Source organism: Aricia agestis, chromosome 13, assembly GCF_905147365.1.
Source record: "Aricia agestis chromosome 13, ilAriAges1.1, whole genome shotgun sequence".
Classification (NCBI taxonomy): Eukaryota; Metazoa; Arthropoda; class Insecta; order Lepidoptera; family Lycaenidae; genus Aricia; species Aricia agestis.
Window position 1 is genome coordinate 11,411,318 of NC_056418.1, and position 25,336 is coordinate 11,436,653.

General features: G+C 37.8%; 1 protein-coding gene across 1 annotated transcript; it reads left to right on the forward strand.

Moving 5' to 3' along the window:
• The first annotated feature begins 2,386 nt into the window (after window positions 1–2,386).
• Window positions 2,387–24,588, forward strand: LOC121733051 (alpha-amylase-like). Its single transcript, XM_042123149.1, has 11 exons — window positions 2,387–2,598; window positions 5,194–5,370; window positions 6,864–7,018; window positions 7,742–7,916; window positions 9,262–9,377; window positions 9,607–9,787; window positions 10,220–10,393; window positions 11,063–11,191; window positions 12,811–13,014; window positions 13,690–13,851; window positions 24,474–24,588. The coding sequence occupies exons 2-11, from the start codon at window positions 5,197–5,199 to the stop codon at window positions 24,486–24,488; spliced, it is 1,485 nt and encodes a 494-aa protein (XP_041979083.1). The 5' UTR covers window positions 2,387–2,598; window positions 5,194–5,196; the 3' UTR covers window positions 24,489–24,588.
• The last annotated feature ends 748 nt before the right edge of the window (window positions 24,589–25,336 follow it).

Sequence of the window (25,336 nt, forward strand, 5' to 3'; positions counted from 1 at the left end):
CCGCTCATTGAATTATTTTACTGTTCAATAATGTTTTCAATGATCCATTTCATTATTTTTCACAACTCATATTTGTTTACTTTACTGATAGTTTTAACTGCTAAACTAGTTATTAGTTTTTGACAGGGAGCCAATGACCGCTACCGCCATGTTTCGCCGAGTACAGTATAGATAAGGTAGCAATTAACAGTGCCTCAAGTTTTTTTTTAATTTTAAGACTTGCTTGCCTAAACACTTAACAGGTTAAGTATTAAAAGTTTGTCTACCAACCGTATCTACTACTGTCATGACTCATGTCCCAATTTTCGTTTGTCCAATATCGGCTATGGCTCTCGGTTCGAAATTCGAATACGAAAAGCCAAGGAATTGCTCTCCACTTAATGTGACTATTGACGATAGTATCGTCAATAGTGATAATAATTAAGTGGCGAAATTAATGAACGGAATATCTGCATTTGTTAGTGTCAATAGTGAAGTTAGACGTCGAAAATGTATTTGACTTAACACGTTCAGAGTGATATACTTATCTTCTTTTCGACATGTACGTAAATTATTTACTTTAAAGTACTATACGAGAAGTTGATTCCTAGTCAATTGGTGGACCTACGGCACCCTGCGGCATATAGCCGGCTTATGTCCATTTAGTGTTAGCAGTGCTGTGATCGGTGGGATGGGTTTGACCTAAAGCCATCCCCCGAGCAAACGACCTTGACCATACATTTGACGCGTATCCGATATCGCACAGAAAACCTACTTTTTTACTTATTAAAAATTAAAAATTGATCTAAAAAAATTTAAAACGGGGAAATTATGTACCTAGTTAATGAAATTATCTATCTATTGTCGTGTGTTTCAAATAAACGTAGTTAATTTGAAAATGGAGATGTTGAAAGTATGCTTCAATTTTAATAAATTAGTATTACTTTGGAAGCTAATATCATGACTCATGAGTAAATAGGCTGTGGTAAAGGTTCAGCATGAATGGGTTGGCTCAATTAAACACGGGAGGTTTATACAGCAGTCCATATTACATGTACTCTTATTACAGTACAACTTTCAAGCGTAATTTTTTTAGCTCTTTCAGTTTTTAATAAAAGTATTTTGATTTTGAGTGATTGTATAACTTTGACGTCACAATGATGGATCATTTTACTAAGTAAGTAATTATTTTTAACAAAAATTGAAACCGACTTACAAGGTAAAAACGATATTCTTAAACTGATCTTGAAAGTATGAAATAATTCTTATTCTTCATTAGTGCCTTTTTCAAAATTCGACTAAACCTTAAATACCCACCCAGTCAACCAAGTTTTGTTGATTACAGAACATAATAGAATTAAGTTATGTAAATACAAGGGATATTCCCTTGTATTTACATAACTTAAAACCGATTGAAAATTGATAGGACGAGGGATGGAATTGGGAAGACAGTCATATAGGGATGATTGGTTTCTAGGACAACAGAAGAAGATGTGATCTAAGTGTAGATAGTTGTAATTAATAATACTTTAGCTAGTTTGACATCTGTCACCTCAGTCCATCCGTGACCACGACCACTGGAAAGCAGCCAAAACTTCGTGGGAATATGAAAAGTGCTCCGCGACAAAATCCGTAAGTATTAAATTACACCGGAAAACCAGTCGTCGCTACTAAAACGCGTATAGATCTATAGAATGTCACTCAGGTGTCCATATTTTGGTTATGCTCTCTTTATTGTACTATCAGATAAGTTTACATAGGCAGATGGCGGACCTACGTAATTTTGCCGCCATGGGCGTACCGAGGGGGGGTCGGGGGCAGGGGGGGCAGCTGCCCCCCCCCTGGATCATGTTGACGTCCCTACTAAGTATATTATCTAGTACTTTTATCTATAAAAATTAAAAATTAAGAACGAATTTTTGCCATTTGTTTGCAATACAATATTTTTACAACTAAAAATTATTAATTTTTTATTCTTTATAAACACCTAGCTTATGAAAAATCTGATTTACCACCCCCTGGCCCAGAACCTGGGTAATTTGCCCCCCACTGGCACCAGAACCTGGGTAATTTGCCCCCCCCCCTGGCCCAGAACCTGGGTACGCCCATGTTTGCCGCACAATGTCAAACCCAGCATCACGGTTCACGACTAACACAGTATTGACATCATTAATCATTTTCTTCGATGGTACCATTAAAATACTATTTTATCTTTCGGGAAGAGGATATCTTACTCTAAATTCCTTTTAAACTTGACCGACATTTTAATCTATTAACACACTTGTTCATAATTGTTATAAATAATGTAAACAATGACGTGTTCCTTGAGATGTTACTATCAAAAGGTCAAATAAGTCTAGCTCTCGAGATTCGTGACTTACATACGAGTGAACAATGATAACTCTATTTACGTGTTTTTATTGACTACGGCTTGCCTGACTAAAAAGACAGCTAAACTTACTATTTAACTAACTTTTACATAACTTAGCTAAGTTGAAGACTTGTGAGTTTTGAGTTGTGATAGTGTCAAACACAAAATTTTAAATTAATACCGAATTTCAGTGATAAAGGTCCCATAATGGATAATATATTGTGAGGAACAGAAACAAAGAATAGTAAGTAAGTAAAATTAGTACTACTCTGCAAAGACATAATCTTAATATATATATTTCTTGTGTGCGTGTGTATGTGACTGAACTCCTCCTAAACGACTGGACCAATTTTGATGAAATTTTTTGTGTGTGTTCGTGGAGATTCGAGAATGGTTTAGATTTACAGTTTGGTCTACTGGAAAATGTTTTTTCAATTAATTTCTTATTTATAAGGAGTTGTTGATTTTGGAATGTTTTACATTAGATCCGGCGGACGGCGCTATCATCGCATTCAATATTATTCTATTTCAATTTTAGTTTGTCCTGACAGATGGTACGATTAATTTGAAAAAATTTTGTTATTCAATTCATGTGCTGATTAAAATATTAAATAAATAACACATAGGCTACAATTTTAACCGACTTTCAAAATGGGGGAGGTGTTATGTTCGTTTTCTTATATTCAACGATTACTCCGCCGTTTGTTAACCGATTTTCAAAATTTTTCTTTTGGTATATAGGGTATCATCCCAATTTGGTATTATATTCAGAAAAGTGGTGATCTGATGAAGGATCCATAAGTAATCGAGGGAACTCCTCAAAACTTATAGGGAAACATATGGTGACTTCGGTTTCGTGAGAAGTATTCTAAGCATATGCTACCAACAAGTAAGATTTTGCACCGAGATATACCTGGTATACCGTGGTTCGGAAGGTGCTGAGAGAATTCCTGATTCTTTATAGATACAAGTTTGGGAGTTTCGGCGTTGTTTTAAGAACAGAAAGCATATGCTACTTGCAAATTACATTCTTCATCATCATCATCATCATCATCACTACCATATTATACCATTTCATAGTCTTTTAGATCGAGACTCGAGTTTGTCAAGCGATAATTAAAAAAAATCTATATCTACCTAATATTATAAACCTGAAGAGTATGTTTGCTTGAACGCGTCAATCTCAGAAACTACAGGTCCGATTTAAAAACTTATCTCAGTGTTAGATAGATCATTTATCGAGTAAGACTCATCATTTATCGAGAAGGTTATATTATATTATTACTCTAAGACTAATACGACAGAAGAAACTCAGGAAAATGTGGGAAAAACGGGGGATATATTTTTTATGGGAAAATGTACCTACGGATTCTGTAAAATTTCTAATTTACGCGGGCGAAGCCGCGCGGGACATCTAGTAATTATATAGAATTCTTTGCTACTCTGTCGTTATTTACTCAAAACAAATGACCATAGGGGTACTATGCTTTGATTAGCTTTAATTACTATCGAAGTTAGAAGTATGTGAAATAGCTGACGACACGGTATACTTAATTGCATCAATTAGTTTAATGTAAATGTCAACCATCTATGTTATATATAAAAATGGATTTTCAAATGTGTTAGTCGCGCTAAAACTCGAAAATGGCTGAACGGATTGGGCTGATTTTAGTCTTAAAACATTCGTAGAAGTCCAGGGAAGGTTTTAAAGTGACACAAAGTTCACCGGGACAGCTAGTATATATAAAAAATGGATTTTCAATTGTGTTAGTAACGCTAAAACTCGAAAACGGCTGAACGGATTGGGCTAATTTTAGTCTTAAAATATTCGTAGAAGTCCAGGGAAAGTTTTAAAGTGACACGAAGTTCACCGGGACAGCTAGTTATTAAATATTAAATAATAATTAAATAGGCTATAATGGGCTATAACATCACGTATTGCAGGATTTTCGTCTACGTTAAGATTAAAACGCAGTTTATAATATACTGTAGAACATTTTATGTTGTAAACCGTCTTGAACTTACGTATTACCTAAAGAGCTTCTTTGAGTTTTAAATAAAATCGGAAAAATGTAGAAAATTTCACGTTAAATTTTTGCATACACGAAAATAACGTAACAAGCAAGGGAACTCTAGTATTAGAGAAATGCTCTGCATTTTTCTTTGACGACTGAAATTTAATCGAGAGAACGTAATGTTATTAATTTTTAATGGCATTCCTTATGCTAGTATGAAATTATAATTTTGTTTTATTAAAGTTGTGCCATAAAAAATGACGGACATTATCACGTCTTTCGTAGCGTATAATTTTATCGAAATTGTAAAAGTTTATCGAGAGAAAAAATGTCTTGGAAATCTCTTTCTTTCCTTATTAAAGAAAAAGAGAGACATGATGTTTTAATAAAGCTATAAATAGATAACCCAGTCTGATATAAGTCAATGATATTTTGATTATAAACCTACGAATAATAGTCTATTGGCCTTCCTCGATAAATGGGCTATCTAACTCGGATCAGTAGTTCCTGAGATTAGCGCGTTCTAATAAGCCCTTTCAAATAATTTCCCCCCGTTTTTCTCGACATTTTCCTCCATTTCTTTGCTCCTATTACTCTTAGCGTAATAAAATATAGCCTATAACCTCTCTCGATAAATGGGCTATCTAACACTGAAATAATTTTTCAAATCGGACCAGTACTTCCTGAGATTAGCGCGTTCAAAGAAACAAACAAACTCTTCCGCTTTATAATATAATATTAGTATAGATAATCTATGTGTAAGTGAAATATTAGTATAATAATAATTAGTATAAATTAGTCTATGACACAATACAAAAATTATTTCAGGAAATGCTTCGTTTCACACTAGCGTTATTCTTATTTGGCCTGGTCACCTGTGACCACAGCAAGACCAATCAATGGCCAAACCGGTCTACTATAGTCCACCTGTTCGAGTGGAAGTGGAAGGATGTGGCGGAAGAGTGCGAGAGGTTCCTCGCTCCTAAGGGTTATGGTGCTGTCCAGGTAAGTTCTACTAAAATTGTTATTTAGCTAAGAGCTATAACTGACTACTTCGGTATGCTTTGTACAATCAAAGAAGTTGATTTGCAGATTGCGGACCTGCGCGTCATTTGGTCGGGTCATGTCAAACCCATAAAGTTAATATACCTAGCGGAATAGAGAAACAAAGGCCTGAACAAGAGAGATGCCACTATCAGTAACACTGCGTGGTAAAAAGAGACGTGTGATACATGACAGCAGCACTCTTTTTTTGACGTCCAGTCGGCACGTGCCGCACGTTGACAATTTAATTTCATATAAATCATGTTCAATCATGCTTGTGTACACATATTTTTACACACAGATGAAACCAATTTCGGCTTCGTTTGACAGCTTGAGATTGTTGCTCTATTCCGCTAGGTGCATTAACTTTATGGTCAAACCCAGCCGACAGATCGCGACTATAGCCCAGTAAGGTTAGTTCAGCAAAAACATAAAATAAAGGAGATATAGCTAAAAAAAGATTGGACCTTCAAACCAAAGGCGGCTAACGCACACGTCGTGGCTGGTCGAGTTTTTGAATTTAAGCTATTTGTGACCTCCTCTAAACACTGGTGCAAAAAAATTTCTGACTATAATTAATTAAAAAATATATCTAACCCTACTGGGGTACTAATATTGAATTGAGATAAACCAACGAAATGACGTAGGTCCGTCAACTGGCTATGACTCAATTTCTTCGATGGTAGGTACCACAGTTCGGAATGATTGGGTGAACTGTATTACCATCATTTGGCACGAGTAGGCTTGATTGCATCAGCCTGATATATAATCGCGAGAGCATTTTCGCTGAGTGAATTTTATAAACGCGAAAGTCTGACTGCTAACTCTTTACGCTTAAACTACAGAACTAATTTTGATGATATTTGGTATGGTGGTACTTTGGTTTCCGGGAAAGGATATTACGATATACTTAGTTCTAAGGCAAGGGCCGCGTGCCTAAAACAATGCTATTGGACGATCTGCGTGTATCGTCCAATGGTATCGTCTCATAGCACGAAGCTTCGTACGATAGACGCATGTGCGGCCGCGGCATAATGAAATAAATGAAATTCCGTGCTCCAAACAAAGCTCCATAGTTGCGGGCAATATATGGTTTATTATGAGTCGACCCGTCTGCTCAATACGGATTACGGAGGAGGACAAACTGTGGACATAAACTTAAAGTGTCGTTCCGATCTTTACCGCGGCTAATCGTGACCGACAAAAATTCAATTAAAATACCACTTTATGACAGACAATAAGTATATTATGTCATAAAGTAAGATGTTATTTGAATTTTTAGGACTCTATTCTGTCATAAAGTGGCATTTGAATTGAATTTTTCGGAACGAATAAAGATCGGAACGGCACCTTAAGTTTATCTCCACCATATCACCACAGTTTGTCTATACTTTTGCATTTCCACTGGTTACCGTGCTAGGGCTACAGGTTTTAAATGCTTTCTTCTTCCTAAGATATCACCACCATCAGAGAACCTAATAATAAGGAATAACGGCAACAGGCCGTGGTACGAGCGGTACCAGGTGATGTCGTACCAGTTGGTGACCAGGTCGGGAGGTGAGGAGGAGCTCCTGGACATGACCAGGAGGTGCAACAAAGTGGGAGTCAGGTAAGTCATATACATGAGCAGCTAAACTGGTCAGAGGCCGTGGTACGAGCGGTACCAGGTGATGTCGTACCAGCTGATGACCAGGTCGAGGGGTGACAAGGAGCTCCTGGACATGACCAGGAGTGCAACAAAGTGGGGGTCAGGTAATTGATTGATTGACTAGTCGAAAGGCCAAGGTCAAGTCGACTCTGTAAATATTGTGTTTAGTTGGCAATATATTAAGTTCTGTCAAATTAAGACTTTGCATGAGTCGACTTTCTTTTATACGGCTTCCACACCGAAAACAATGCTTTTGACTGATTTCGTTTAAAACAAGCCAGCAACGCAGAAATTATTAAAAGTGTCTGAAATAAACTTCAATGTAATGCACATATTTCTTTTAATAAAGAGGCGCAAGATCATGCACAGGTTTTTCACGTGTCCGTCCGATGTATGGATCGTTGCTTTTCTTGTTAGACAATAATTTGATCAGCGTAAGCGTAAGCCCGGCCGCACATTGTCCGAAATTTCTGATACGAAACAGTTGAACGTCCGCGCTGTCTCTTACATTTTGTACTGAGCAGAGTGAGCTCGAACTCGCCGGAAGGATATTTCGGATAGTGTGCGGGGTGGCGCGGGCGGTCCGGCGAAATTCAACTGTTTCTGATCAGAATTCGGACAATGTGCGGCCGGGCTTCAAATTGCGTGATCGATTGTAGTCTTCAATTTTCATTTATTTTTTAGGATCTACGCTGACGTCGTCATCAACCACATGACTGGTAACGCTGCCGCCGGCAGTGTGGGTACTGGTGGCAGCACCGCCGACTTCGACCACTACCATTACCCCGCGGTACCGTACGTCGCTGACAACTTCCACACACCGCATTGTGATATCAACGACTATCAGAATGTTTCTGAGGTAGGTGTTTTCAAAATGGGTTATTTCTGCTATGAATTTATGGAAGCGCGAGTGAGCGTCGAAGATCACATCAACGCACCGTGTCGACGGGTTTTCATGTTTCATAGCAGAAAGTACTGGTACTGTATTAGCCCGGGCGCGCACTAGCGGCCAAGCCGCAGCGACCATCGAGATAGATACATTAGTATGAAACCGCCATAGACGACGCGCACCTGGCCGCAACGCGGTCAGCGGTCACACCATACTTTCGATGGTCAATAAAACAATAGAGGTGAATAATTACTGAATATGCTGTAGAGTGTAGTCGAATAATATAATGCGTCGAGTCGCTTTGCGTTGTGCCCATGTGACTTGTGAGTTGAGCCTAAGCCCACTAGTGGCCAGGCCGCGGCGGCCATCGAAAGTATGGTGTGGCCGCAGGTCGCGTTGCGGCCAGGTGCGCGTCGTATATGGCGGTTTCATACGAAGGTTTTATCTCGACGGCTTGGCCGCTGCCGTGGCCGTGTTGGCCGTGCGCGCCCGGGTGTATTAGCTTATGGAAGAGTAAAATATTAAAATGAAGGATTTTCAAAATCAGCTAGGAAATTATAGATAGCTTGTGGTACAGTTTTGTTTCTGTAGCTCACTATAGGCCAGTGGTTCTTAACCGGTGGTCCACTAGTGGTCCCTGGAGGCATTCCAAGTGGTCCGCGAAGCCATTCCAATAATATGTGAGGATTCAAGTTAGTAAAGAGTATGCAGTCACAAAAATCACTAAATTAAAATCTGTAACTTTTAGATTTTTGCCAAATAACAAAGAATGAGTGCTAATTATAAAGTTGTGCTTGTTTTCTTTATCAATCAACCCTTAATTTTGGTAAACCAACTGGGTGGTCCCCGGCAAGACAAACATTTGGTAAAATGGTCCCTTATGAGTCATGAGTCATGACTAAAAGGTTAAGAACCACTGCTATAGGTGTAATGTAGCAAGAACTAAGTTTGGAATAAGCTCTCTTGACTGGGTAAATGTTAAGCTTTAATATTAAGCTCAAGCTATAATTTACAGTAGCTTATTTACGTACTCCTTCAGTTTATGTACTAAGTTGGGCCGAACTTAGCGCATAAACCGATTTACACCGAAACTATTATAAACAGTTTTCGGTGTTTGTTAGGGTGGGTGTTTGCTATGAATTTATAAAGGTATCTAGAACTACCTATTAAGGAACCTTCAGGGATGTTTTTCTGTAACAAAATATTGAATTTGCTTTAAACCTACTAGAAAATAGCTTTAAAAAATATTTTTTTCTTAATCATTATATTTCATTTGCTTATTTAACTTTTTTTTAAATATTATTATGCTTTGCAGGTTAGAAAATGTCAGCTGGTCTCTCTGAAGGATTTGAACCAGAGTCAAGAAGTGGTGCGCAACCATATCGTGAAGTATCTCAACCATCTGATCAAGCTGGGCGTTACTGGCTTCAGGTAGTGTTTTCAGACATTATTGATGTTAAAAAAATGTCTGTCCTATCCGAACCAATTAGAGAAAATATAATGCAAGCCAAAACAAGGATATATTAGACGGATGTTTCATAAGACCCTTGTGTCATAAGCCATACCTGATAGTAGTAGGACAGGACTTGAATTTAACAATATTTAAAAAGAACATTGTAAGAAATAAAAAAGGTCGTTCCAATTTCAAACGCCCTTTTAGAGTGGACGCGTCCAAGCACATGGATCCCCGCGACCTTCGCGAGATTTACAGTCGTCTGGACAATATCACGGATTTGGGGGTCGGACGACGTCCGTATGTCTACCAGGAGGTGATATATTACGGCGGGGAGCCCATCCGGCCTGATGAGTATACGCCCCTGGGTGACGTCACTGAGTTTCGGGTAAGATTTAAAATGGTAACAGTAAATGAGTAATTAATTAAAGCAACCTTTGTTTCATCAGAAAACAAATCGATTTAGCGGGGGCACTACCAAGTTTGTTGCTGTGCTGTTGTTGAGGTAAGCATAAAAGACTTGAGCTTCTATGCTTACCTCCTTATCAAATTGAATCTATACACTTAGGTACAACACACTTTTGCATTTAAACTCATATTTGGCATGAAATGTACGAAATAGTAGAAGTAGCCCACAGCCTCTTTGAGAAGCAATAAAACCGAGCATAATATTGTATCATTTTCCACGATTCAATTCATGCTTTTCATCTTAATCGGTTAAGAGTTAACGCGTGAACAAGTTACAGATAGATTAATTCGTAAATCGTATTTAAAATATTATGTTTATACTAAGCTCTAATAAATCTTCTAACACGTCCAGGTTGGCAACGAATTAAAGAACGTTTTCCGCGGTCACAACGCTATGAAGTGGTTGCGCAACTGGGGGGAGGAGTGGGGGCTGTCACCCAGTGGAACCGCACTAGCGTTTATCGACAACCACGACACACAGCGGACTAGTGATGTACTCACTTATAAGGAGGCGAGAGCTTATAAGGTAGTATACCAAACCTCTTATGAGACGTTTATATTCAGCCACTGCCTCGCGCGCTGCTGGCGATATTGCCGTGAATACTTCTGCGGCAGTAACGACTAACGACGCGAGTGATCGTTTCACTCAGCCCTCTACATACTTGTCGCGTCGGGCAGTGGCAGGACGAGTGGCAGCGCGAGCGACTGTTTACATTCTCGTGCTGCCCGCTTCCCTGCTCACTTCCTTTCCCACTTTCCAGCCCAACAGGGCTGAATATAAACGACGTATTGGAGCCGAGAGCTTGTAAGGTAGTGTCATGTACTTACAAATATGTTTGGATACTGTAGTATTGGCCCAAGAGCCAGGGGCGGACCTTCATTTAATAATACCTGACAGTTTTTCTGTACAGTACATGTACAGCCCAACTTTCAGCTTTTACAAAATGACGAAGGTCTGACTGCTTCTGGCTCCTACCCTACTGATAAGCTGTACCAAAGCTGATATTCTTCTTAATTTAGGTTCTCGATTGGTCGATCTATTATTTGTAATCGTATCTAAAATGTTAGAGTGGAGCGTGCCAGGCTCTAAGAGTACATTTGTCGACGAGATGGTTCAGCAAGAATGGGTCGGCTTGAATATTGCCATGAAACTGATTGACAATTATGGTCAATATCTCAACTATCTTTTTCATAGGCAGCAGTAGCCTTCATGTTGGCGCACCCATATGGCACTCCGCGCGTGATGAGCAGCTACCACTTCGACAACCATGAGGCCGGACCGCCCAGTCAGAATGAAGAAATACTGTCCCCTACCATACATCCGGTAAGTCTTTAGGGTTCTGTATCCAAATGATAAACATACTATTGTTTTTTTTAAAGAAAAATGGCAACGCCCATTATTATACAAGTAAGCATAATACAGGGTGTAACAAAAATAAGTGATAATACTTTAGGATGTGTACGTGTTCCTTGTAGAGAGTTCACTGTGAAAGTAGCAGCCCTGAAAGACCAACTTTTTTTTTCACTTTTGTATGGGGAAACTCGTGACGCTCGGGCCCTTGCCCATACAAAAGTGAAAAATTTTTTTCGTCTTTCAGCGCTGCTACTTTCACAGTGAAGTCTCTACAAGGAACACATACACACCCTAAAGTATTATCACTTATTTTTGTTACACACTGTATAATAATAGAAAAAATAATATTATCAACTTATTTGTTATCATTAACGGCTGATGTCGTAGATTATGCAAATAATTATTGTCAATGATAAAAATTTTATTCTAAATTAATAACAGCAAAATCCAAAATAGACGAACTAATTATATAATTTAATGTTTTTGAACTATTAATAATGTCTAGACCATAAAGTTAATATACCTAATATAGTAATACCTAATAATGTCTAGACCATAAAGTTAATATACCAAAGGAATAGAGCAACAATCTCGAGCTGTCAAACGTAACCAAAATTGGTTTTCATCTGTGTGAAAAATATGTGTATATGTGTACACTTACACCTGTCAAGCATGACTGAACACGAATTCTAAGTGCGGCACGTGCCGACTGGACATCAAGAAAAGAGTGCTGCTGTCATGTATCACATGTCTCTTTTTACCACGCAGTGTTACTGATAGTGACATCTCTCTTGCTCAGGCCTTTCTTTCTCTATTCCGCCAGGTATATTAACTTTATGGTCTAGACACAATATGACTGATATTAAAATATAAATCTTTATGTATTATAATCTCGAAGAAAATTGTAGTAAGAGGCTTTCTTATTTTCTTACAAAAGTTTAATCCAAATATTTTAGCTTCAATTTATTTTTCCACTGATAAACATTATAATATGACTGATTGTTACGTGTCCAAATTATTATTGAAAAACGTTTTTTATTGTATATTATTATGTAAATGTATGTTAGAAAATATATGCTTCAAATCTTCATTATTTAGTGACGTATTATGTATTTATATTTCACCCAGTATGGCGTAGTATACGATAGTGGATTTTCGACCCAAACCTAAGCTGTAGCCAAAAATTTGATCTGCCGCTACCTTCGGTACAACATAAGTATACTTAATCTATTCAGACAAACTTTTTAAGTTGTATTTTGTCGTAGCTAATTAGTAATTACAAAGTAAATCGCAAAACAGCTCTTGCCCACTCAGATAGTACGATTTTAATAACCTGAATAAAGTGATAAAGTATAAAAAAATTGTGCACATCCATCCTACTAATATTATAAATGCTGAAGTGTGTCGGTCTGTCTGCCTGTTACCTATTCACGCTCAAACCGCTGAACCCATTTTGCTGAAATTTGGCGTCAAGATACTTTGAGTCCCGGGAAAGCACATAGGATACTTTTTATACCTGAAAAATGTACGGTTCCCGCGCAGGAGTTGCAGGCGTTATCTAGTTAAGAATATTAGCTCTTCATCCTCAGGATGGCACTTGTGGTAACGGCTGGGTTTGCGAGCACAGATGGCGTCAGCTCTACCAGATGGTGGGGTTCAGGAATGCCGTGGGATCTGCCCCGGTTTCCCACTGGTGGGACAATGGGAGCAAGCAGATTGCTTTCGCGCGGGAGAATAGAGCCTTCATTGTCTTTAATGGCGAATTGGGCGTGGATTTGAATGTTTCTTTGAAGGTATGTTAATGCTACTAAACGCTCGACCTCATCCAGTGGCTGAGAGCTTGGCTTTTGGCTCGATCGTGGGTTAATGATTCTACATCATCCGAGGCAAGAAACAAGCTCTTAGCCAACGCACTATAACAATTTTGCTTTAATTATCTAAGGAGTACTGCATAATCAGCATCCGATGGACACATTAAAATCAGATTTTCTGATTCCTCGCTGATCGTATGGTTTTTTTTAAATAATAATATATATGGACGCTTCACACCACGTCAGTCTGGCCCCGTGGTAAGTACCTGAAGGCATTGTGTTACGGGTACCAGACAACCGAAATATATTTAATACTTGTATACTATACATAATATATTTAAGATTTTTATTATATGATACACATAATATTTAATACACATCCATGACCCAGGAACTTTGAAAACTTTTTGTTCCGTCGGCGGGATTCGAACCCGCGACCCCCGGCTTGAGCTACCAATAGCCCACGAACTGAGCCACAGAGGTCGTCGTTTTTTTAGTATTGCTTATAGTTGCGATCATAGGTTGTACCTAAGTGGTAGTGGTGGGAAGAACAATATATTATTTTACACAGTAGTCTAATGAAATGTGCTTCTCTAATGCAAAAATCTACTTAATCTGAAAACAAATCAGATAGAGAAAAGTTTTCTTTCTTTTCAGACGAGTCTACCTCAAGGTGTATATTGTGACGTCATATCCGGGGAAAATAAAGATGGCGGATGTACTGGAAAGACGATAAGCGTGAATAAGTACAGTGACGCACACTTCTATGTACCGAAGGATGCTGAAGACATGCACATTGCTATTCACGTTGGTGCAGAGGTAATTAATATATTTTAATACTTTGATATAAAATTTTTGGGTGAGCATCTTTCCCTTTGACCGTGACGGTTTCTCTTCTGTCTTAGTCTATTTATTGTAGTGTGCGCGTGCACTTATAGGTAATTAGTGTGTACCGATAACACTCAAACATTGGCGAAAGCTTGCACACATATACTATAAACGATTAGGGGGAGTAGTGGGGCGCGTCTTCGTGGATTGCACGGACTATAGATATTTAAAACCCCTCAAATCCATACTAATATTATAAATGCGAAAGTGTGTCTGTCTGTAACCTGTTCACGCTCAAACCGCTGAACCCCGTTATACGTGGGAGAGCCATGCTTCGGATACGTGGGAGAGCCATGCTTCGGCACGAATGGGCCGGCTCGACCGGAGAAATACCACGTTCTCACAGAAAACCGGCGTGAGTGTTTCGCCGAGTGAGTGAGTTTACCGGAGGCCCAATCCCCTACCCTATTCCCTTCCCTACCTTCCCCTATTCCCTTCCCTTCCCTACCCTCCCTATTCCCTCTTAAAAGGCCGGCAACGCACTTGCAGCTCTTTCGATGCTGCGAGTGTCCATGGGCGACGGAAGTTGCTTTCCATCAGGTGACCCGTTTGCTCGTTTGCCCCCTTATTTCATAAAAAAAAAAAAATTGCTGAAATGACATAGGATACTTTTATCCCGGTAAAATGTACGGTTCCCGCGCGATAAACTTTGGCGCAACGGAGTTGTGGGTGTTATCCAGTACAAAATATTATTGTCAATCACTGGAAGAAGTTAGACGCAATGAAAATCATTATATAAAAGTATGTATACAGTGTGTAACAAAAAATAAGTGATAATACTTTAGGGTGTGTACGTGTCCCTTGTAGAGAGTTCACTGTGAAAGTAGCAGCGCTGAAAGACGAATTTTTTTTTCACTTTTATATGGACAAGGCGTCACGAGTTTCCCCATACAAAAGTGAAAAAAAATTTTGGTCTTTCAGCGCTGCTACTTTCACAGTGAACTCTCTACAAGGATCACGTACACACCCTAAAGTATTATCACTTATTTTTGTTACATCCTGTATTTATCTTACTAAAAGTTTTTCTCCTCTTTCTGATAAATCGGTCGAAACTCTAGAGAATAAATTATAATTATAGTAGCTGTTGCCCGCGACTTCGTCCGCGTTACCATAGTAGACCACATCCCAAGTATTATTGTACAAAAATATTCAATGTACAGAATTAACCTTCCTACGATTTTATTATATTTAGATGTTCCGTGCGGCTTTGCCCGCGTTATTTGGGAATTTCACGCAACCGTACATTTTTCCGCAAAAAAAAATAGCCTATGTGCCTTCACGTGGTCTATTTTTCATGTTTCCCAAATAACATAAAAATTTCTCCAGTAGTTCTTAAGATAATAAGCAATTTCATATAATTTCCCCCGTTTTTTCCACATTTGCCTCTATTTCTTCGCTATTATTAGTCTTAGCGTGATAAAATATAGCCTATAGCCTTCTTCAATAAATGGGCTATCTAACACTGAAAGAATTTTTCAAATCGGACTAGTAGATCCTGAGATTAGCGCGTTCAAATAAGCCCTTTTAAATAATTTCCCCCCGTTTTTTCCACATTTTCCTCTATTTCTTCGTTCCTATTAGTCTTAGCGTGATAAAATATAACCTATAGCCTTCCTCGATAAATGGGCTATCTAACACTGAAAGAATTTTTCAAATCGGATTGGTAGTTCCGCAGATTAGCGCGTTCAAACAAACAAACTCTTCCGCTTTATAATATTAGTATAGATTTCTCCACATTTTCCTCTATTTCTTCGCTCCTATTAGTCTTAGCGTGATAAAATATAGCCTACAGCCTTCCTCGATATATGGGCTATCTAACACTGAAAGAATTTTTCAAATCAGACCAGAAATTCCTGAGATTAGCGCGTTCAAATAAACAAACAAACTCTTCCGCTTTATAATATTAGTATAGATTTTATTCAACTACCTACATTTATTACGCTCTTAACACTTCACTAATATGTTAGACGTATTTTATTTTAAGTTTCGATACATATTTTCATCTAAATTCTAAAGTAATTAGTATTTATAATTTATTTCTTTCGTAGTATTATAGCCACTACTAAGCCCAGAGTAAATACGTAATATCTGAAAGAAATATTATGGTTGTTGGTTGATTTAAACTCACACTCTGTAATACACTATTTTATTACTATAGAAGAACACTTTTGCACAATTATTGGAATTCGAATCACAACTTTTACAATAAAAATTAACCTCAAAAAACAGATGTTGTGAAAAAAGTGACATTGCTTTTTTTTTTTTTTAATCCGTAAGACAATAGTTTAATTCTTGTAATGCATGTAAAAACTAACGTTAACATCCCGCCGGCCAAGGACGACTCAAGTCCTTAAAATCTGACAAACTAACGAACTAACAAAAGACAAAAAAAATAAAAATAATCTTATTATTCATAAGAATCATCCAGGGGTAGAGGGCATAATTTCACGACAGGTCGCTTGAATAAATTATTCTTGTATTGTAGCGTTACTACTCGAGTTATGCCATCTGCACCAGGGTGTTTTTCTACAATCCGACCCAAAAGCCACTTACCCGGAGGAAGTGTGTCATCTTTGACAAGAACTATGGTACCGAGTTGAATTTCTGGATGTTTGGTATTCCACTTGTAACGGTGTTGTAAATTAGTTAAATATTCGTTTTGCCAACGACGCCACAAACATTGCACCATGCGTTGAATTATATGCCAACGATTTAAAGGACTTAACGTTACATCAGTCAAAGATGGCTCAGGAACTCCAATCAAGGCTTCGCCAATGAGAAAATGACCGGGTGTTAATGGAGGCTCGTCAAGAGTTGAATTAATGATAGTGAGTGGGCGTGAATTGACACAAGCTTCAACTTGGGTCGCTAAAGTAGCAAGCTCTTCGTAAGTGAGAAAAGTTTGGCCGATAACCCTTTTTATGTGTCCTTTAATACTTTTCACTCCTGACTCCCAAATACCACCGAAGTGTGGAGCGCGAGGAGGAATGAATCTCCACTGAGTGTTATCGTTAGCGAGTAGTTCACTAATTTCAGCTACTAATTGAGATTTAGAACTCCTGAAAGCAATATCTAATTCACGAGACGCTCCCACAAAATTCGTTCCGTGATCACTCCAAATCTCTTTGCAAAGACCACGTCGAGCGGTGAAGCGCCTAAAAGCAGCAATAAAAGCCGCAGACGAAAGGTCAGTAACGAGTTCCAAATGAATGGCTTTTGTGACGGTACATATAAACAAACAAATGTAAACTTTACTGAGTTTCTTACATCTACCTGGGTACAATTTCATTGTAAATGGTCCACAAAAGTCTACTCCACTTGTAAGAAAAGGACGACTAGGTTTTATCCTAAACTTAGGCAAATCAGACATAAAAGGTGGAAGTGGATTAGCCTTCTGTTTGAAACACGGTAAACATTTGTGTATTACAGTTTTAACAAGATTTTTAACACGAATAATCCAAAATTTTTGTCTTACAACATTTAAAGTAAGTTGATGACCTCCATGCAGACATTTCAAATGAGCGTTTAACACAATAAGTTTAGATAAAGCACAATTATTACTCAACAGAATAGGATTTTTCATGTCGTTTGGAATTTCTGCATTCGCGAGTCTGCCACCAACACGAATCAGACCTTTGTCGTCGATAAAAGGATTTAAAACATAAATTGTACTTGATTTGAGAACCTGTTTACCTAGCGCCAAACGAGATATCTCGTCACGGAATGACAAAGATTGTGAGAGTTTAATGCAACGATTCAAAGCATCGTCTAGCTCATTGGCGCTCAAATAATCAGGTATAGCAAATTTTTCCTTATTTAATCTAGATTTACACAAATTATAATAACGGCAACAATAAGCAGTGACTCGAATTAATTTCGACAATGATGAGAATCGATTTAAAAATGAAGTAGCATCATTATTATCCATAACATTAATATTACATATTATTTTAGACATGGGTTTCATTTCTAAATTAGTTACAGGAATCTCGAAACAAGAATTATCAAATTCATGTGCTTTGTATAGAAATTGAGGTCCATTCCACCATAGCTTTGACTGTTGCAAGTCAGACGGAAAACATCCACGAGAAGCTAAATCACTGGGATTGTCTGCAGAACTAACATGATGCCATTGATTCACGTTCGTGAGTGTTAAGATTTCAGATGTGCGGTTTGCAACAAAAGTAGTCCAAGTAGCAGGTATCTTACGCAGCCAAGCCAAGACTATCGTGGAATCTGTCCAATTGTAAATATCATTATCATGTATTTTTAAAACAGTTTTAACATGATTAATCATTTTTGCTAGAAGTAATGCACCACAGAGTTCCAGACGCGGGAGAGAGATTTGTTTCACCGGAGCAACCTTGGATTTGGCAATCACAAGGTAAACATTAACACTACCATCACATCCCAAAACTCTGAGGTATACCACTCCCGCATAAGCAGCACAAGAAGCATCACTGAAACCATGCAGCTCCCGTTTAATTGTATCATTCGACACACCTAGCCATCGTGGGAACTGAATGTCTTCATTGTGCGTGAAACGATCAAGGTAAGTAATCCATTCCTCTTGGAGATCAAGTGTCAACTCTTCGTCCCAATCTAAGCCCGCTAGCCAGATCTTTTGCATAAAGATCTTGAGTTTTATAATTGCAGGTGTTAGCCAACCTAGAGGGTCGAAAGATTTCGCTATTGTGGATAATACATTTCTTTTAGTAATAGCGTTATCACAGTGATTTAAATTACAATTAAGTTCAAAGTTATCAGAGTCTGAGTTCCATGTAATGCCCAATGTTTTAATTGTGTCTTCAACTTTAATATTCACTGCACTTTGTGAGTCTTTATCAACACTGGGGATTTGGGATAACACTAATTTACTGTTAGAAGACCACTTGTGTAAAGGGAATCCACCACGAGATAAAAGTTCAGTTAATCTTTTTTGTAGTTTCACAGCATCATCAACTGTTGAAACACCAGTAAGCAAGTCGTCCATGTATAAATCATTTTTCAGGATTTCAGCTTCATCAGGAAAATCATGCTTTTCATCCTCAGCCAATTGGCGAAGGGTACGTATGGCCAGGAAAGGTGCACAAGAAGTTCCATACGTAACAGTAAGTAGTCTGTATACTTTTATTGGTTCTGTTAGAGATTCTCGCCATAAAATTCTTTGGTAGTCAACGTCATCTTTGGAAACTAAAATCTGACGGTACATCTGTCGAATATCACAGACTAAACAAATTTGGTGTTGTCGCCATCGAGTTATGAGATCTCTGACGTCTTGTTGAAGAGGACAACCAATTAGTAGTTCATCGTTTAACGATTTTCCTTTTGCAGGTGCAGCGCTCCCGTCGAAGACTACACGCAGCTTCGTGCTTAAGCTCGTCGGCCTAAGAACAGCGTGATGAGGTAAGTAATAAACTTTAGTTGTAACTTTTTCTTTTTCAGGTACCATCATCATATGACCTTGGGACTCGTATTGCTTCATAAATTTGTGATATTCTTCTTTGAAATCAGGCTTATGTGTAAAACGCTTTTCCATATGTAGCAAGCGACTGATTGCAAGTGGTTTAGTATCACCAAGGTTTGTGGGTGGATCATCTTTGAAAGGTAGTCGGACAATGTAACGACCAACATCGTTGCGAGTGTGAGTTTGTTTGAAGTGCTCTTCACATTGTAATTCTAACTCGTTCATAGGTTTTTCGTGAGGTAAACTCTCTTCAATCTCCCAAAATTTTCTAAGTAACTGATCAACCTCAATCTTGGTTTGCATAACAACTGTATTGTGTTCGTATACTGTCGAGTCAGTTTGTGAAACCCTACCTGAGATAAGCCAACCCAGGCGAGAGTTTTGTGCAATTAGAGAGTTACACTTGTGTAATCCATTAAGTAGTATGTAGGCGTGCACGTCGGCACCAAACAAAACATCAATAGACCCTGGCTTGTGATAGTTGGGATCAGCAAGATCCAACTGCATAGAGGAAGGCCAAGAATCTTGTGAAAACTCACGTGAGGGCAACAATGAAGTGAGTTTCTTTAAAACATATGCATTAATCTTAAAGGTTAAAGCATTACCTTTTGTTGAGTGGACTGTAAGTGTGACCATCGATTTTGTAGTGACCACTGATGTGCTAGAGATTCCAGAGATTTTGCCAGTAATAGGAGTGCGATCAAGATTTAGTAACTGCACAGCTGCTTCGGAGATGAAAGAACCCTGGGAACCCTGATCAACCAGAGCTCTCAACGCGTAAGTACCACCAGACTTTGAGTTTACTTTAATCACGGCAGTAGCTAAAATAACATGATCATCTTTTGTTTCAGCTTTCAGATTCACAGACAAATTACAAGAAGATGTAGGTGCATTCTTAGCTAAATCAACTTTCTCCTGGTCCGTTTCTTTTGCAGCAGTCAGATGCAGCAACGTGTGATGACGACGTCCGCACTTTTTGCAGACGGTACTCTGTCTACAGTTAAAAACAGCATGACCCTTTGCGAGGCAATTAAAGCAAATATTGTTTTTTCTAACAAATTCTTGGCGTTCAGAAATGTTCTTCGAGGCAAAATCCTTACAGTGGCAGAGATAATGATTTTGTGAACAGTAAGTACAAGTGTTATCGATCTTAGTAGCGAAGGTTTTTATGTGAGTTACTTTCTGTGGTTGTGAGACCGTCTTTGTTTTTGGTGCATACATTTCCATGGCTCGGAATTGCTTATTAAGAAAACTTTGGAGATCATCATAAGTAGGTATGGTAGAAGAATCTTCTAAAGATTGTTCCCAAAGCTTTCGCGTCTCCGTATCCAACTTAGAGACAAGGATGTGTACCACAATAGCATTCCATGCATCAATATCCAGATTTTTTAAAGATGTTATGCACTGACTTGATGTATCAAGCAAATCCTTTATACCTTTGGCAGATTCTGTAGTTAAAGTTTTTTGACTAAGGAAACGAGTAAGTATGTTATTCACGATCATTCTTTTATTGTCATATCTTTCATTTAATTTTTTCCAGGCGTCATCATAGTTAGCTTCAGTCAGCGAATAATTTATTAACAACTGTTCAGCTTCACCACATAAACTAGTCTTCAGATAATGATGTTTCTCAATTTTAGTCAAGCGATCATCATTATGTATCAAGGATTTGAACAAATCTCGAAAACTCATCCATTGACTATAATCACCTGAAAACTGTGGTATGGATACCGGTGGTAGTCTCAGTTTCATTCTTTGAGCCTCAGCTGCTTGACTATCCGATGTCATGATATTCACAGAATTTGAAGTTTCACTTGAATCTTTTTCAAACTCATATAATCTGTCTTTAATCCAAGCTTTAAGCTCTAAATAATAATCCTCAGCTTGCTCAAAATGCTTTTCTAAATCTATTTCGGAAGTCTGAGGATCAATCATGCTACAAACAGTGTCATAAATCTTTGCATAATTCGCCCAATATTCCTGTAAAATTTCCATTCTTGAATCTAAAAACCCTCTCGTCCGTTTATCTTTAGCGCATTTCTTTGTGTTTGTGTACAATTTAGCTATTTTACTTGAATTTGTATCTAATTTAGTTACATATTGTTTAATCTCTTTGTCCGCCATGGTAAATTTTCTAAGTCCCGCAATCCAGGTGGACGCTATCGTATTTTGGTGTATACTGTTATCCGGCCGATGGTCCAAATGGTTGATTTAAACTCACACTCTGTAATACACTATTTTATTACTATAGAAGAACACTTTTGTACAATTATTGAAACTCGAATCACAACTTTTACAATAAAAAAATTAACCTCAAAAAACAGATGTTGTGAAAAAAGTGACATTGCTTTTTTTTTTTTAATCCGTAAGACAATAGTTTAATTCTTGTAATGCATGTAAAAACTAACGTTAACAGTTGTAGAAAGATAATACTTTTAGTTTCTACAAGAAATTTGAATTTGTAGTTAATGCATGTAGAATATAGTGTATGCTTTATGTTTAGGTTATATAATTATAATAATTTACGTGAAACCTATTTACATATTTAATCATCTCGGTATCAATAAAATATATTTCATGATTATAAAATGTAATGGTAAATGTTTTGATTTCCGGGAGAATGATTCTAATAATACTATTGTACAGAATACATCCGGTCGGGGAAAATGAAGGCAGATTCCGTTAACGTACTGAAAAGATGACAGGCTAAATCGCAATCTTCAAGAAACACAAATAAAAAGAGACAGACATAAAAGATGCATGATTATGAAAGTATATGGACAGCGTTTTGTACGTTTAATATATTAAAATAATGAAGAGTTTGAAATATAAGTATTGAAGTTATTGCTTATAATAGATAGAATTTCATTATTAGAGATAAGACCCCTTAGTATCACACAGGTATTATAATTAACCTATGCCATTCCGATAGACCTGATAGGTTATCAATTACCTACTTGGTCAGTGCAAACGGGCTACTGATTTGAGATTTAGTCAATTATTTTGTAGAGGTAAATACTATTTTTTTTTTTAATGAAATAAGGGGGCAAACGATCAAACGGGTCACCTGATTGAAAGCAACTTCCGTCGCCCATGGACACTCGCAGCATCAGAAGAGCTGCAGGTGCGTTGCCGGCCTTTTAAGAGGGAATAGGGTAATAGCGGAGGGTAGGGATGGGAAGGGAAGGGAATAGGGGAGGGTAGCGAAGGGAATAGGGTAGGGGATTGGGCCTCCGGTAAACTCACTCACTCGGCGAAACACAGCGCAAGCGCTGTTTCACGCCGGTTTTCTGTGAGAACGTGGTATTTCTCTGGTCGAGCCGGCCCATTCGTGCCGAAGCATGGCTCTGCCACGTCAAAATGTACGTGGTAGCTTAACTATAGCAAGTCGGTCGTAGCAACTAATAATATTTTAATTAAAATACAAAACAGCGTTGTAATAAATTATAGTCGATCTATCGAATGACCGCTTTGCTTCCCAATAAGGGCCCCAAAAACATTGTATGTGTGGTCTAACTATTTGTATAAACAGTTAGATAGGGCTGCACAACATTTTTTAGTTTACGAACAACATTTCATTTGATTTCATACAACCTTGTACTATTTACTATTCTGTGATACAACGAATTCTAAAATGCGGCGCGTTCGGCGCGTGCGTGCTGATAAATGTTAAACATGAAGGGCCTGTTTCACCACTTCCTGATAAGTGCCGGATAAACTCAACTCAAACTCAAACATTTTTTCCAGAATATTTTTTTTTCAAATACTTTCTGAACGTTGCTGCTATGGCGCCTATCACCAGACATTTATTTGACAGATTATCCATACTCTATCTGTCAAGTTAAGTGGTGGATAGCTTATCCGGCACTTATCAGGAAGTGGCAAAACAGGCCCTAAGTCTCCAGTATTATTTTCAAATAATAAACGACGCTCTACCTACGACGACGACTTAAACGACTCTACTATAGTCTATAGACCATAACTAAGTTTGTTGCTCGTATGCGCTACCATAAGGAGCTTAGTCTGAATACCTCACATAATTAACTGATCTCACTGGCTAACTGTTAATTAAGTCTATAATATCTATTAACATAAACCGAAGCCATACAGTTAATTGGTGAAAGAATCTGTGAAATTGTTAGCGGTGCTTTGATAACATGTACTCCCAGGACTTAAAGTATTGCTACACAAATTTTATCTAAATCTGTTCAGAGCCTTGAACTAGAAAATGAAACAGACACATTTCGCATTTATATTTGTAGGTACTAGAGGACGCCAGCAACTCCGTTATATTAGTGATCGAAACCGTTGCGTTAAAATCCATTAACCCATCGATCGTGGAATAAGGAGACACAATAGCTTATCTATTGTTATCGCGGCCGGATGCGGCCGCTTAGGTCGTCATGAATTAATAATCGCGCGGGATCCGTTTCCGAGAAAAAAGGTATCCTATGTCCTTTCCCGGGACTCAAAGTATCTCCATGCCAAATTGCAGCAAAGTCAGTTCAGCGGTTTGAGCTTAAACGGACACAATAGGCTAGGCAATAAATAAAATATATTTAATGACGAGTATGATGACGTCACATCCAAATCGGAAATACCGCAAAAGCGTTTTCGTCAGTATAAATCCTATTTTCACAAAATCATATTTTCAAATCGACTTTATTTATCAATCATAAGCTTTTATTTGATGATAAGGGTGAAATACGATTTTCTAGGCCAAGTTCTACTAGAAATATGCATTTGTTCAATGAAATTGAATATAGGTTAAGTAGCCTATTCACATTTATATCTGTATGAATAAATCTGGCAAATTTCATCGTCGGATAAATAATAATTCTGATAAAATTGCATTTCACAAATGAAGAAAATACTTAACAAAGGCTTGACTCTATTTTCGTAAATTAAGGTCCATGGGCGACGGTACTTGCTTTCAAATGACCGTTTGGTCGTTTGTCCCCTTATTTTATAAAAACAAATAATGCATCGTCAAATTGCAACTTGATAATATTATTGACCTAGTGCTCCGGTGTTTTAGTATCATGAAAATATTGTGAAAAATTCATTAATTCTGTTTATTTTTCAGTCTAAATTATACTAAAGTCCAGAGGCACTGTCTGTAATGGAACATGGATATTATTGGATATCATTTACCTGCCAAACAAAAAAATACTTTAATAAAAAATATATTGTATACACCAGCCGATTTTTTTTTCTCCTTATTGGAAAATTATTGATGAAGTTTTAGTTCTAAAACAGAAGTATTTTAACTAAAGCTAAGTATTTGATAAGCATAATATTATGAGTATTCTAAATTATAATCATGATAATTATAAACATTTACCGAATTATACAGGGTGTAACAAAAATAAGTGATGATACTTTAGGATGTGTACGTGTTCCTTGTAGAGAGTTCACTGTGGAAGTAGCAGGGCTGAAATACCAACATTTTTTTTCACTTTTGTATGGGAAAACTCGTGACGCTCGACCCTTGCCCATACAAAAGTGAAACAAAAATTCGTCTATCAGAGCTGCTACTTTCACAGTGAACTCTCTACAAGGAACACGTACACACCCTAAAGTACTATCACTTATTTTTGTTACACACTGTATACAGCATGACTGGTGAGACACGATCAATACTTAAGGAGTGTACTCGGTACTCGATTCTCATTATATTTATGTAATAAAATTAGGTACTTAATTTTTGAACAAATTTCCCTTTAAATCATGGACACTTAGTAAATTACTATGCGGCTGGCGCGGTGGCGTGCGCCTAGCGCCGCGCGCTACCCTTCCCGCGCGCCGTGTCCATGCGTTGGGTAAATAATTATTTAACTTTACGCTACATTTACTAAGTGATCAATTGATATAATTTTTTACATTTTTTTTTTCAACTAATATACCTAATAGCCAAATATCACGTCCTCGAGTATTGAACATGTCTCA

What these genes read in the sequence shown, in the direction of transcription:
- LOC121733051 (XM_042123149.1), top strand. Translation starts at nt 5,197, where the DNA reads ATGCTTCGTTTCACACTAGCGTTATTCTTATTTGGCCTGGTCACCTGT. An exon ending in AGGGTTATGGTGCTGTCCAG is followed by an intron (nt 5,371 to 6,863) that starts GTAAGTTCTACT and finishes CTTCTTCCTAAG; the next exon opens with ATATCACCACCATCAGAGAA. An exon ending in AGGAGGCGAGAGCTTATAAG is followed by an intron (nt 10,394 to 11,062) that starts GTAGTATACCAA and finishes TCTTTTTCATAG; the next exon opens with GCAGCAGTAGCCTTCATGTT.